The following is a 15,780-nucleotide window of genomic DNA, read 5'->3' as shown; positions in this document are numbered from 1 at the left end:
AAACAAATAACCTGATTTTAAAATGGGCAGAAGACCTGAATAGACATTTCTCAAAAGAAAACATAAAAATCACCAACAGGTATATGAAAAGATGTTCAGTATCATTAGTCATCAGGGAACTGTATATTAAAAGCACTATGAGATACTCTCACACCCATTAGGATGGCTATTACCAAAAAGTCAAAAGATAACAAATATTAACGAGGGTGTGAAGAAAAGAGAACTCTTGTACACTGCTGGTGGTAATGTAAATTAGTACAACCATTATGAAAAACAGTATGGAAGTTCCTAAAGAAATTAAAAATAGAACTACCATATGACCTGGCAATTCTTCTTCTGGATATATACCCAAAGGAAATGAAATCACCATTTTGTAAAGATAACTGCGCTCTCATGTTTATTGCAGCATTACTCACAATAGCCAAGATACAAAAACAATCTAAGTGTCTGTCAATGAATGAATCATAAACAGTGGTATATATATACTATGGAATATTATTCACCACCCCCCAAAAAAAAAAGAGATCTTGCCTTCTACAACATGGATAAGCCTGGAGGACATTATGCTATGTGAAATAAACCAGACACAGAAAGTAAAATACTGTATGATTTCATTTATATGTGGAATCTTTAAAAAAAAAAAAAAAAAAGGAACTATACAAAGAGAACAAAACAGTGGTAACAGTGGTTACCAGGGGCAGGGGGTGGAAAGAAAATGTGGCAGATGAAAGTCAGAGCATGTAAAGTAGCAGATATATAGAATGAACAAGTCTAGAGTTCTTGTGTACAACATGAGGACTACAGGTAATAATATTGAATCTGGGATTCATGATAAATGAGTAGATTTTAGTTGGTCCAGCCATGAGTAAAAAAAAAAAAACAAAAGCAAAAATAAATAACTTTGTGAGATGATGGATACGTTAATTTGCTTCACCATAGTGACCTTTTTATTATCTATACGTATCCCATAACAACATGCTGTATGCCTTAAACACACGCAATTTAAAAAAAAAAATCCTGGCCAGGTGCAGTGGCTCATGCCTGTGATCCCGACACTTTGGGAGGCCAAAGCAGGCAGATCACTTGAGGCCAGGAATTCAAGACCAGCCTGGTCAACATGGCAGAACTCCGTCTCTACTAAAAATACAAAAATCAGCTGGGTGTGGTGGTGTACACCTGTAATCCCAGCTATTTAGGAGGCTGAGGCATGAGAATCACTTGAACCCTGGAGACAGACGTTGTAGTGAGCTGAGATCACGCCACTGCACTACAGCCTGAGCGACAGAGTGAGACTCCTTCTCAAAAAAAAAAAAAAAAAAAGAATTAACTATTTTGGGAGGTGGGGTGGGCGGATCACTTGAGCTCAGGAGTTCAAGACTCCTTCAATTTCGCCTCAACATGGAGAAATCCTATCTCTACAAAAATTACAAAATTTGCCAGGACTGGGAAACCAAGGTGGGAGACTCACTTGAGCTCAGGAGGCTGAGACTGCAATAAGCCATGATCATGCCACTGCACTCCAGCCTGGGCAACAGAGCTACAAAGATCCCGTCTCAAAAAAAACAAACACGCACAACTTTCAGAATGAGAATGAAGTAAAAGAAAGCAGAGATGGTAAGGACACTGAGGAAAAAGAGAACCCACCATGCATTTTACAGGACCTACATTATCTAATAGAATATTTACTATCAGTTGAGGACAATGCCACTATTATCTCCATTTCTATAGGAGTGAAAACTAAAGCTTGAAGAGTTGAGATCAGTGATTGGAAACCCTAGCTGCAAATCAGAATTACCAGAAAAACTTCCGCGATAAAATAAAGCCTGGGCCCAACCCCAGAGATTGATTTAAGTGTTTTATGATGAGACTTGGGCATCCCAGGTGGTTCTAATGTGCAGCCCAAGTCTATAGAACATAACCAAGGACACACAGGTGACCAGGGGGTTTACTGCCTTTCTACTACATAATATTAATGCCAAACTATGGAAACAGGTTTTAAGAGCTTGTTAACTACTGCAACCAACCAACAAGAAAGAATTCAAAATGCAAACTATAAATGACCAGTCATGGCTTGGTTAATAAAAAGTAAAAATATAAAATAATGACAAACTTGTATACTTCACAGTTATAATCCTAAATAGAAACATAAAAGAAACCTCATTACCTGTCAGAACCTGGGTGAAATTCTGAAAGCAAGGAAGGTCGCCTTCGAAGCTGTTGCTGCTGCTGTTGCTGCAAAAGCTGTGATGCCTGACTCACTTCAAGATGAGAGGAGCGATAATCAGGGACTGCGAACTCCTAGTATTAAAATAATCATACATCAGTTGTTAACCAAAAACTGAACAGCATCATGAAATCAAAGCAAGTATAAAGGTAGTTATGGACCACTAAGTATGGAAAGAAAGAGCAATGACTATTTCGATCCTTCATTGATATAATCTTCTCCTTAAAATAATCAACATTTTAACTATATATCATTAAAATAATCCAAAATGAAATTTCAAGTTTAATCTATATTGACTCATTCCTCTAATAACAAATTACAATAACTCCCAATCCGTATTACTCACGTCAGTAAAATCTCAAACTCATGTGTTCAATATGAAATCCTAAAAAGCATTCCAATACTAAATTCATAATGAGTAAGCTGGAAGAAGGGTCATGGAAGTCTAATCAAATCCATCCACACCTACAATGAAGAAACTGAAGTCCAGAGAATCAACCTCCTAGTTAAGAGTAGTAGTTTTTCCCATCAAAACTAGGTGAGTGTTTTCTGTTTGTTTTGTACCTTTCCTTTGTTTTTGCTTTTGTTTTTTTTTTTTTGAGACAGAGTCTCGCTCTGTTGCCCGGGCTGGAGTGCAGTAGCCAGATCTCAGCTCACTGCAAGCTCCGCCTCCCGGGTTCACGCCATTCTCCTGCCTCAGCCTCCCAAGTAGCTGGAACTACAGGCGCCCGCCACCTCGCCCATCTAGTTTTTTGTATTTTTTAGTAGAGACGGGGTTTCACCGTGTTAGCCAGGATGGTCTCGATCTCCTGACCTCGTGATCTGCCCGTCTAGGCCTCCCAAAGTGCTGGGATTACAGGCTTGAGCCACCGCGCCCGGACTGTTTTTGTTTTTTGGCAAAAACTTATTTTCCAAACAAATCTATTGTGCTAACTCAATCACAAACAGAAAAACACAGAATTACCAAATTACTAAATAAGCTAGGAACTCCAGTCTTAGGTTATACCCCAAAGAATTGCAAGTACATAAAACCACACACAAAACCTAGTGAACAATTTTTCATGGGTGCATTATTCACAATAGCCAAAAAATAAAAACAAAAACAACCAAAATGTCCATCAACTAATGAACAAATAAACAAAATGTAGTATAACCATACAACTGAATATCATTCAGCCTTAAAAGAGGAGAGATGCTAGAACACATGCTAGAACACAGATGAACATAGAAAACATTATACTAAGTTTAAAAAAAAAAAAAAAGGCCAGGCACAAAAGGTCACATGTTATTATTCCATTTATATAAAATGTCTATAATAAGCAAATCCAGCCTGGGTGCTATGGCTCACGTCTGTAATCCCAACACTTTGGGAGGCCAAGGTGGGCAGACTGCTTGACCCCAGAGATTCAAGACTAGTCTGGGCAACATAGTGAGACTTCATCTCTACAAAAAATAAGTTTAAAAATTAGCCGGGCATTGTGGCACGTCCCAGCTACTTGGTAGGCTAAGGTGGGAGGATCACTTGAGCCCAAGAGTTAGAGGCTGCAGTGAGCTCTGACTGCGCCACTGCACTTCAGCCTGGGTGACAGAGCAAGACACTGTATTTAAAAAGAAAACAAAAAGAAAAGAAAAGAAAAGAAAAGAAAAGAAAAGAAAAGAAAAGAAAAGAAAAGAAAAGAAAAGAAAAGGCAACAAATCCATAGAAACAGAAAATGAATTGGTGGTTGCCAAAAGATGGGGAGAGGAGGAGAAATGAAACTGCTATTAGGTATGGGGTTTCGTTGCAGGTGATGGCGATATCCTGAAATCGGGTAATGGTGATAGTTGCACAATATAATGAATATATTAAAAGCTGCTATATTATATACTTTAAAATGGTAAATTTTCTGTTATATGAATTCTGTGTCAACAAAAATGTTTTAAAAATCATAAACAGATAAAACTGTGCTGTCCAGGATAAAACAGGGGGTAGATAAAGCCATTGAGAGCCCTTCTCTATAAGTTATGAGTGAAAAATAAGTCATAGTCTAAGAAGAAATCTCAGATATAAAGTTGAATACATAAAAAACAAAACCATTTAAAAAACTTTTTCAGCCTGGCACGGTGGCTCACGCCCGTAATCCCAGCACTTTGGGAGGCCAAGGCGGGCAGATCACAAGGTCAGGAGTTTGAGAACAGCCTGGCCAACATAATGAAACCCCGTCTCTACTAAAAATACAAAAAATTAGCTGGGCGTGGTGGCGTGCTCCTGTAATCCCAGCTACTCAGGAGACTGAGGCAGGAGAATCACGTGAACCCGGGAGGGAGGCTGCCGTGAGCCGAGACCTTACCATTGCACTCCAGCCCAGACAAAAGTGCAAGACTCTGTCTTACAAAAAAAAAAAAAAAGTTTTTTCAAAGGCACCAAAACAAAAAGGAATTTACATCCAAGGAAACAGGTAAAACAGTTAAAGTAAAAAGGACCTAGAAAATAATAATAATATTCTCAAAAAGAATCAAATAGGCCAGGTACCATGGCTCACGCTTGTAATCCCAGAACTTTGGGAGGCCAAGGTAGGCAGATCACTTGAGGTCAGGAGTTCAAGACCAGCTTGGCCAACATGGTGAAACCCCATCTCTACTAAAAATACAAAAACTAGCCAGGCATGGTGGCAGGCACATGTAATCCCAGCTACTCCAGAGGCTGAGGCAGGAGAATCGCTTGAACCTGGGAGGCAGACGTTGCAGTGAGCCAAGACCACGTCACTGAACTCCAGCCTCGGCAACAGAGCGAGACTCTGTTTTTTTTTTCTTTTTTCATTAAAAAAAAAAAAAAAAAAAGTCAGCCCTCATCAAAAGGGTTTGAAAAAAAAAAAAAAAAAAAAAAAAGAATCAAATGGTAGGCCGGGCATGGTAGCTCACACCTGTAATCTTAGCACGTTGGGAGGCCAAGGTGAGAGGGTTACTGGAGGCCAGGAGCTTGACACCAAACTGGCCAACTTGGCAAAACTCCATGTGTACTAAAATTACAAAAATTAGCTGGGCGTGGTGGCACATGTCTGTGGTTCCAGCTACTCAGGAGGCTTAGGTACGAGAATTGCTTGCACCCAGGAGGTAGAGGTTGCAATGAGCCAAGATTGTGCCACTGTACTTAAGCCTGGGCAACAGAGTGAGACTCTTGTCTCAAAAAATTTTTTAAAAATTTAATAAAAGAATCAGAGGCTGGGCGCGGTGGCTCACACCTGTAATTCCAGCACTTTGGGAGGCCAAGGCGGGTAGATCACAAGGTCAGGAGATGGAGACCGTCCTGGCTAACATGGTGAAACCCCATCTCTACTAAAAATACAAAAAATAAGACAGGCGTGGTGGCAGCACCTGTAGTCCCAGCTACTCGGGAGGCTGAGGCAGGAGAATGGCCTGAACCCAGGAGGCGGAGCTTGCAGTGAGGCGAGATGGCGCCACTGCACTCCAGCCTGGGCGACAGAGCGAGACTCCATCCCCCAAAAAAAAAAAAAAAGAATCAAAGAAACTAAAAATTGAATCACTGAACGTAAACAATAGTTGAACACACGGAAGTAAAAAGCTAAGAGAGAACTGAGGAATTCTCTCAGTACCCAGTAAAGCATAGACACAGAAACCACAGAAGAAAAGTTAAAAATGGGAGCTAGCACAAAAGTTCCAACTTCCCATATCCACAGGTAAGAGACAGGATCTTGAGAAATAATAGAACAGCATTTCTCTGAAGTTAGAAAAAAAAAACATGGTCTTCAGATTTAAAAGGGCTTAAGGAAAAAACTGGATGTATTTTTAAAATTAATCCATACTGGACACATAAAAATATTAGAAAATAAGAATAAATTGAAACTTCGTTATAAGTTCCAAGAAATAAAAAACAGGTTTCCTACCAAGTTAGAAGGATCATAATAAAAGCAGGCTTCTCATTACCAACACTGAATAGAAGCAGACAGCAAATAATAGCATATTCCAAGTTCAGAGGAAAATAACTTTGAAGCTACAAATTGAATAAGTCATTATTGACCAGGCATGCTGGTTCATTCCTGTAATCCCAGTATTTTGGGAGGGCAAGGCGGGAGGACAGCTTGAGGCCAGTGGTTTGAGATAAGCCTGTACAGTGAGAGCCCATCTCTACAAAAACTTTAAAAATTAGCTGGGCACGGTGGTACAAACCTGTAGTCCCAGCTACTCACAAGGCTGAGGTGGGAGGATCACTTGAGCCCAGGAGCTCAAAGTTACAGTGAGCTATGACTGTGTTGCTGCATTTCGGCCTGGGTGATAGAGTGAAACCTTGTCTCTAAAAATAAAATGAAATAAAAAATAAAACATCACTCAAGTTTTAAGGCTACTAACTTTTGAGTATTCAAGAACTCAAATAATGTACCAACCACAGACACTCTCTGAAAGAACTTTTATTTATTTATTTATTTATTTTTTGAAAAGGAGTCTCACTCTGTCATCCAGGCTGGAGTGCAGCGGCGTGATCTCGGCTCACCGCAAACTCCACCTCCCGGGTTCACACCATTCTCCTGCCTCAGCCTCCCGAGAAGGTGGGACTACAGGTGCCGGCCACCAGGTCCAGCTAATTTTTGGGGTTTTTTTTGTATTTTTAGTAGAGACGGGGTTTTACCGTGTTAGCCAGGATGATCTTGATCTCCTGAACTCGTGATCTGCCCGCCTCAGCCTCCCAAGGTGCTGGGATTACAGGTATGAGCCACCGCGCCCAGCCAATACTCTCTGAAAGAATTTCTAAAGGATGTACCCAGCAAGAAAAATTAAGAGTAAGGAGTGAAATAAAAGTAACAACAGTGCACTGCAGCTTCCAGGTATAAGCAGGTAACACTGCTCAGAATTACCTTCCCACAGTCAACAGCTAAAAAATTCAAAGAAATGTAGAAACTATTTTCAGAAACTGGATAATAGGCACCACAGGGCTTAATCACTAAGAGAAATGAAGCAAATGGGTGAGCCCTACCTACCATACTCTAGGCCCTCTGCCTAAAGGCAATTTCCAAACTGCAGCCATGGGAAGGGAACCTAATTCGTGTCCCACAATCACAGTCTTTGAAGCAGCAACCGTACGAGGTTTGGATAAGCCATAGGGACTGAACTTTCAGAAGTGAGTTTCAAAGAGAAAGATTTCCTGAACTCTGAATTTAGGATCCCTTAAGCCTCTGTCTGAATTCTAGTCTGTAAATGCATAAGGAGAAATATCACAGGCTGGGATAAAAATAATTTCTGATGATAGAACAATTAGAAGCAACTATAAAGCAAACAATTCCCTGAGCTCACTCAGGGCAAGAACTCATTCAAATTTCTTCCAGCAAGAGTGAGGAAACCCCACTGAATACGTGGGACATTCAACAGAAACCCTAGGAGACAAGCTTAAAAGTGGGGAATAAATTAGACCTAGAATAAAGAGACTACTCTAGACCCGCCCTAAGAGTTTAAAAACAAGCCTCAAAAGTAACTTAATTTCCTACCAGAAGGACTTCATCTCTCTTTACAGGAATATAACAAAGGCCAGCACTAAAAAACTATGAAACTCACAATGTTCATATTCTAATCAAAAATGAAATCCATCTGCAATAAAAGTGTCACTGGATAAAATTAACAGGCTGAAAAGTACAAAAGAAAAGATCACTAACTATGATACCACAGCAAAATGAAGCTAATGGATTTAAAAACACAGAGGGAAAAAAGTGAACAGAGGTCCAATGAACTGTGGAATAACATGCAACAAGAGTAATTGGAGTCTCAGAGAGAAACTAGGGGGAAAGGAGACAGGAAAAGATATTTGAAAAAACAATGGCCCCAAACTGCTCAAATTTTATGAAAATTGTAAATCCACAGAATCAGGAAGCTTGGTGAATGTCAGGGTCAATAATGTATTCATTCAAAAAGCACAACAGCCAGGCGTCGTGACTCACACCTGTATTCCCATCTACTTGGCAGGCTGAGGCAAGAGGATCCCTTCAGCCCAATAGTTCTGGGCTATGCCAATCAGATGTCTACACTAAGTTCAGCATTTATATGATGACCTCCCAGAAGCAGGGGGACTACCAGGTTGCCTAAGGAGGGATGAACCCGCCCAGGTTAAAAAAAAAACAAAAAGGAGCAGGTCACAACTCCTGTGCTGATGAGCAGTGGGACTGCACCTATGAAAACCACTGCACTCCAGCCTAGGCAACATAGCAAGGCACCAATGATAAAGAGAAAACTCTTAAAAAGTAACAAGAGGAGACCAGGCACAGGGGCTCACACCTGAAATCCCCACACTTTGGGAGGCCAAGGCACGCAGATCACTTGAGGCCAGGTGTTCGAGACCAGCCAGCCTGGCTAACATAGCGAAAACTTGTCCCTACTAAAATTATAAAAAATTAGCTAGGGCCGGGCACAGTGGTTCACGCCTGTAATCCCAGCACTTTGGGCGGCTGAGGCGGATGGATCACCTGAGGTCAGGAGTTCAAGACCAGCCTGACCAACATGAAGAAATCCCATCTGTAGCTACTAAAACTACAAAATTAGCCGGGTATGGTGGCACATGCCTATAATCCCAGCTACTCGGGAGGCTGAGGCAGGAGAATCGCTTGAAGGAGGCGGAGGTTGTGGTGAGCCAAGATTGCATCACTGCACTCCAGCCTGGGCAACAAGAGTGAAACTCCGTCTCAAAAAAAAAAGATTAGCTGGGCATGGTAGTGCGTGCCTGCAGCCCCAGCTACTCAGGAGGCTGAGGCACAAGAATTGCTTGAACCCAGGAGGTAGAGGTTGCACTGAGCCGAGATCGTACCACTGCTCTCCAGCCTGAATGACAGAGCAAGAATGTCTCAAAAAAAAAACAACAAGTAGTCAGAGGGGGGAAAATGTGTTTTATACATTAACGAACAAAAATTAAGAATGACCACAGGCTTCTAGTCAGAAACCATACATGCCAGAATACAATGATATGGTATCTCTTAAAATACTGAAATTGTCAACTTAGAATTCTATATCTAGTGAAAATAGTCTTCAGAAACAAAAACTTCTTCAGGCAAATAAAAGCTGAGAGAATTAATTGCCAAAAGACCTAAACTAAGAGAAATGAAGTTCTTCAGGCAAAAACACAATAATATCAGAAGAAAACCTGAATATACAAAAAGAATGAAGGATGTCAGAAATGATATATACACAGACAATTAGAGAAGGAAAAAAACAATAAAGAGCAGAAATCAGTGAAATAGAGAAAATAGTGAAAATGACCGAAACCAGGCCGGGCGCGGTGGCTCAAGCCTGTAATCCCAGCACTTTGGGAGGCCGAGACGGGTGGATCATGAGGTCAGAAGATCGAGACCATCCTGGCTAACACGGTGAAACCCCGTCTCTACTAAAATACAAAAAACTAGCCGGGCAAGGTGGCGGGCGCCTGTAGTCCCAGCTACTCGGGAGGCTGAGGCAGGAGAATGGTGTGAACCCGGGAGGTGGAGCTTGCAGTGAGCTGAGATCCGGCCACTGCACTCCAGCCTGGGCGACAGAGCGAGACTCCGTCTCAAAAAAAAAAAAAAAAAAAAAAAAAAGAAAATGACTGAAACCAAAGGTAGTTCTTCAAGAATCTATTAAATTGATAAACCTCTAGGCAGACTGATTAAAAAAAATTTTTAAAAACCACATTATCCACATGAGGAACAACATCGCAACATATCTGATCAAAGGCACTGAAATGAGGAGGAAATATTGTGACAAATTATGTCAATAAATCTGATACCTTAAACAACAAAATACATCCAAACTGACTCAAGAAAAAAACTGAGTATCTGAATTACACCTATCAAAGCAAGGGAGCTCATATTTCAATTCTTCCCACAAAAAAAATTCTGGGCCCAATAGTTTCACTGATAAATTCTATCAAATATCTAAGGATGAAAAAGTATCAATCCTGGGCCACACGTGGTGGCTCACATCTGTAATCCCAGCACTTTGGGAGGCTGAGGCGGGTAGATAACCTAAGGTCAGGAGTTCGAGACTAGTCTGGCCAACATGGCGAAACCCTGTTGCAAATAAAAATACAAAAAAATTAGCCAGGCAAGGTGGTGGGCGCTTGTAATCCCAGTTACTTGGGAGGCTGAGGCAGGAGAACTGCTTGAACCAGGAGGAGGAGGTTGCAGTGAGCTGAGATCATGCAATTGCCCACTCCAGCCTGGGTGACAGAGTAAGACTCAAAGGGAGAAAGAGGAGAAAGAGAGGGTGAAAAAGAGGGAGGGGGAGAGGGAGAGAGAGAGAGAGAGAGAAGGCCAGGCACGGTGGCTCATGCCTATAATCCCAACACTTTGGGAGGCTGAGGCGGGTGGATCACTTGAGGTCAGAAGTTCGAGACCAGCCTGGCCAACACAGTGAAACCCCATCTCTACTAAAAATACAAAAATTAGCCAGGTGTGGTGGCACGCACCTGTAATCCCAACTACTCAGGAGGCTAAGGCAGTAGAATCGCTTGAACCCAGGAGATGGAGGTTGCAGTGAGCCAAGATCGTGCCACTGCACTCCAGCCTGGACAACAGAGTGAGACTCCATCTCAAAAAAAAAGTACCAATCCTACACAAACCCCTTAAGAAAACACAGGAAGGAGTAAAGACCACTCTCCAAGCTAACATTATTCTTAATGCAGAAAGACTGAAACTCAACGCTTACCACGTCAGATATAAAATTTTAATTCAAAATAGGTAATTTACCTAAATGAAAAACCTAAAACTATAAAACTTAGAGAAGAAAACATAAGTGAAAATCTTAGTGACCTTGAATTTGGCAAAAAATTCTTAGGTATGACACAAAAAGCACAAAAAATGAACAATAAAAATAATACATTGGGGCTGGGTGCAGTGGCTCATGCCTGTAATCCCAGCACTTTGGAAGGCTAAGGAGGGTGGATCACCTGAGGTCAGGAGTTCGAGCCAGCCTGGCCAACATGGTGAAACTCCATCTCTACTAAAAATACGAAACTTACCTGGGCATGGTGGCACATGCCTGTAATTCCAGCTACTCGGGAGGCTGAGGCAGGAGAATTGTTTGAACCCGGCAGGCAGAGGCTGCAGTGAGCTGAAATGGCACCATAGCACTCCAGCCTGGGCGACAGAGCAAGACTCCATCTCCACAAAAAAAGTACATCGGACTTGATGAAAATATAAAATGTACACTCTCCAAAGGATACTGTTAAGAAAATGAGGCAATACTTCTTTTTTTTTTTTTTTTTTTTTTTTTTTGAGACGGGTCTCGCTCTGCCCGCCCAGGCTGGAGTGCAGTGGCCCGATCTCAGCTCACTGCAAGACTCCGCCTCCTGCTGGATTTATGCCATTCTCCTCCGCTCAGGCCTCCCGAAGAGGCTGGGACTCACCAGGGCGCCCGCCACAATATGCCTGAGTGTTTTTTGGACTTTTTTAAGTAGAGGACGGGTTTCACCGGTTAGCCAGGATAAAAAATGTCTTGATCTCCTGACCATCAGGATCTCGCCCCGTCTCGGCCTCCCAAAGTGTTGGGATTACAGGCTTGAGCCACCGCGCCCGGCCAATACTTCTTTTAATAATCTAGATACAACAAATATATAGATATATGTTTTCTAAGTAATTTTACTTATAATAATCAAAAACTGGAATAGGTGACTGGATAAATTGTGGTATACTCATACTCAACAATAAAAAGGAATGAACTGAGATATGCCAGACATGGATAGATCACATAAGTATTATGGGAAGCAAAAGAGGCCATAGACAAAAGAGTTCCCATGAAGCTCAGAACATATACAATGTATTATGATAGAAAGCAGATCAGTGGTTTCCTGGGAGCTGAGGTTAGTAGGAAGTGGGGGAGGAGGACTGACACCGATGGGGTGCCAAGGAGGATGGGGTACCAAGAAACGTTCTGGAGTGTTAGAAATGTTGTTCATCTTCATTTTGGTGATGGTTCTATGAGTTTATGAATTTTTCAAAATTTGTTACAATGTACACATATAATGAGTGCATTCTAATAAAGATATATGTGTATATATATAAACTAAACTGCAAAGTTAATTTTGTTTCTTTAAGATGGGGTTTCACTCTTATTGCCCAGGCTGGAGTGTAACAGCAGGATTTTGGCTCACTGCAACCTCTGCCTCCTGGGTTCAAGCGATTCTCCTGTCTCAGCCTCCCGAGTAGCTGGGATCACAGGTGCCTGCCATGATACTTGGCAAATTTTTTCCTATATTTAGTAGAGAAGGGGTTTCACCATGTTGGCCAGGCTAGTCTCAAACTCCTGACCTCAAGTGATCCACCCACCTCAGCCTTCTAAAGTGCTGGGATTAAAGGCGTGAGCCACCACGCCCGGCCTGATTTTTTTAAAAAACCAGCAGCAACAATAATCCAGAAAATTGGTAATCAGATGAATAACACTGGGGTAGGGGGTCAATACAAGCAAAATTCAACACCCAATCATGACAGAAATTCTCAAACTAGGGAACAGAAAGCAACCTCTTCAACCAAAAGCATCAACAAAAACGTGCAACTAACATTCCATGTAATGGTGAAAGACTAAATGCCTCCCTACACGGGAACAACATAAGAATGTCCATTCTAACTCTGTAATCATGACTACACTTCAAAGGAGTCCTCAGTAGGACCCCATAGTACATTTTGATGACAAATCTGCTTTCTTAGTCTCTGAGATGGTCGTTTTATCCCATCCTTTCCTATTTTTCTTTAAACCTCTTACACCCATATCCTTGGTCTCCCTCTGAGATTATTATTTCACCTCATATTTTATTTTTCACAAGGTAAATCAATCTCTTACAAACTCTTCCTATGATAAAGTCTTCCTTCCTAACTACCATCCCTTCCTTCCTTCCTACCTACTATACAAATCATCCTACCATCAATCTCTCAAGAAGAGAGAGGTCTTCATCCTGGTCATCTCTCAAGATATGCGAAGTTATCCAGCCAGCTTAAAACTCAACCACAACTTGGGAGTATAAATATAGGTCTTACCCTAGAAATTCTAGAGAATTGATAAGTTTTCTATTTATCATCAACTCCTATCATCAAAAGCAAAGACAAGTTCAACTCCTGAAATCCGGCATAAAGCCACAGTAAGAAGACAGAAATAATTAATTCCTAACCTTTGGTTCCTGGTCTTTGTAAATAGCTCTTGCCACTTAAAAAAAAGTAAATTTGGTAGTTTCTGACCCACATGTGTCTTAAATAGGAAAAGCAAAGAAAAGTACAAAAAACATGCATAATTTGCATAGTATTTGTTCCTTACCTGCTGGTGGCGGGTGCTGGGAAATGTATACTGGACAGAGTGAGGCGGATAACGACTTTGTTCTGTGCTGAATGCTCCTTGGTTGGGAGGATAACCTGAACTTGACATTATCAGTAAAGAAGTCCTCACCAGACTGTGAGATCAACGCCAATAAACAGTCATGTTTCCAGGAAACCACCTAAACAGGATGGGAAAAAATAGAATTAATAAGAAATAAAACACCAAGTATACTTCTTTTTTTTTTTTTTTTGAGACAGAGTCTCGCTCTGTCGCCCAGGCTGGAGTGCAGTGATGCGATCTATTCTCACTGCAAGCTCCACCTCCTGGGTTCACACCATTCTCCTGCCTCTGCCTCCCAAGTAGCTGGGACTACAGGCACCCACCACCATGTCCAGCTAGTTTTTTTGTATTTTTTTAGTAGAGACGTGGTTTCACCGTGTTAGCCAGGATGGTTTCAATCTCTTGACCTCATGATCCGCCCACCTCGGTCTCTCAAAGTGCTGGGATTATAAGTGTGAGCCACTGCACCTGGCCAACACCAAGCGTACTTCTAATAAATTATAACTATAGCTACATAAATAAAACCACAATTACCAGTAAAAGCTTCCTCTCATGTATTTATTTAATAAAAGTTACCAAGGTTTCAAAACATTAATGGGTCATTTCTTTTTATGCTTAAAATAGGTTAATATGTGACAAATAATATAATTAGCTATATAAGTAAAAACAGTATATAAAACAGCATAAGGTCTGGCACGTTGTAACTGCTCAGTAAATATCTTTCTATAAATGTCTGAGAAACAAATATAAAGACAAAAATACATGGGAGTTGATAAGTCAATTGTGAAAAGAATTCAAGAGTAGTTTTAAGGTATTTGTGTAGAGGAAGTATTGTCTTTATTAAATAATTCTGAAGCAAGGATGATAAAATACTAAGTTTTGTAATCACAGATGGTAGGTCATTGGACATTTGTTATATTACTCTTTGCATGCTTCTATGGACCTGAAATAGCAAATAAAGAAAAAGGCCAGGAGCGGTGGCTACTCCTGTTAATCCCAGCACTCTGGGAGGCTGAGGCAGGCAGATCACTTGAGGTCAGGATTTCCGAGACTAGCCTGGCCAACACGGTGAAACCTCCTTTCTACTAAAAATACAAAAATTAGCCAGGCATGGTGACATGCGCCTGTAATCCCAGCTACTTGGGAGGCTGAGGCAGGAGAATCGCTTAAGCCTGGGAGGCGGAGGTTGCAGTGAGCCAAGATTACGCCACCGTACGCCAGCTGGGGCAACAGAGTAAGACTCCATCTCAAGAAAACAGAAAGAAAAACAAAGCCATCTTCATTATAAAGTATATTCCTACTTATCCACAATTCTAGACTAATTTGATTTGTCTTTTGTCTGTCTTTTCTTGTGCCAATGCCACACTTTTCAAATTACTCTAGTATTACAACGTTTCATATTCAGCAAGGCAAGTTTCACCTGCGCCGTGCTTTGTTGTTGCTGCTACTTTCATCGCCTTCCCAGCTATTCTAGCACATTTCCTCTTGCACACAAGCATCAGAGTAGGTTTGTCAGGTCCCATAGAAATTCTGGATGAGAACACATAAATACTGAATTCACAGACTGACCAATGGGAGAACAGGTACCTTTATACTCCTGAGTATTCCCATCCTAAAACATGATTATCTATGTTTATGTTTCAGGATAGCATAAATATTTATGTTATACATAATTAATATGGGAGTATTTTACATACATATGATAAAGAATATTACATATGTATAACAATGTGTGCTATAATATATAATTTCTACCTTAATTATATATAAAACTCCCATGACAAAAATGTTATATACATACACATACACACATGTGCATGTGTGTACATACACTTTTAAGACAGGATTTCTACTATTATCTAATTGGGTGGTTTTAAAAAAATAGAATTTATACATAAGATGAAAATTATATAACTGCGGCCGGGCGCAGCGGCTCAAGCCTGTAATCCCAGCACTTTGGGAGGCCGAGACGGGCGGATCACGAGGTCAGGAGATGGAGACCATCCTGGCTAACACGGTGAAACCCCGACTCTACTAAAAAATACAAAAAAGTAGCCGGGCGAGGTGGCGGGTGCCTGTAGTCGCAGCTACTCGGGAGGCTGAGGCAGGAGAATGGCGCAAACCCGGGAGGCAGAGCTTGCAGTGAGCGGAGATCCGCCCCTTCCCCTCCGCCCGGGGGAAAGAACCGAGACTCCGTCTAAAAAAAAAAAAAAAAAAGAAAAAGAAAATTATATAACTGCATA

At 41.2% G+C, this 15,780-nt stretch overlaps 1 protein-coding gene across 1 annotated transcript in view; it reads right to left on the bottom strand.

The window, feature by feature from the left end:
* Positions 1–15,780, bottom strand: part of NCOR1 (nuclear receptor corepressor 1) — a 197,874-nt gene that overhangs the window by 161,625 nt on the left and 20,469 nt on the right. The window contains 2 exon segments of the mRNA XM_017862217.1: positions 2,165–2,298; positions 13,478–13,655. Of these exon segments, the coding sequence (XP_017717706.1) occupies positions 2,165–2,298; positions 13,478–13,585 (242 nt within the window). The 5' untranslated portion in view covers positions 13,586–13,655.

This window comes from Rhinopithecus bieti, unplaced genomic scaffold (assembly GCF_001698545.2).
Source record: "Rhinopithecus bieti isolate Rb0 unplaced genomic scaffold, ASM169854v2 scaffold_63942, whole genome shotgun sequence".
In the NCBI taxonomy this organism is placed as follows: domain Eukaryota; kingdom Metazoa; phylum Chordata; class Mammalia; order Primates; family Cercopithecidae; genus Rhinopithecus; species Rhinopithecus bieti.
This window is presented reverse-complemented; position numbering and strand designations above follow the sequence as displayed.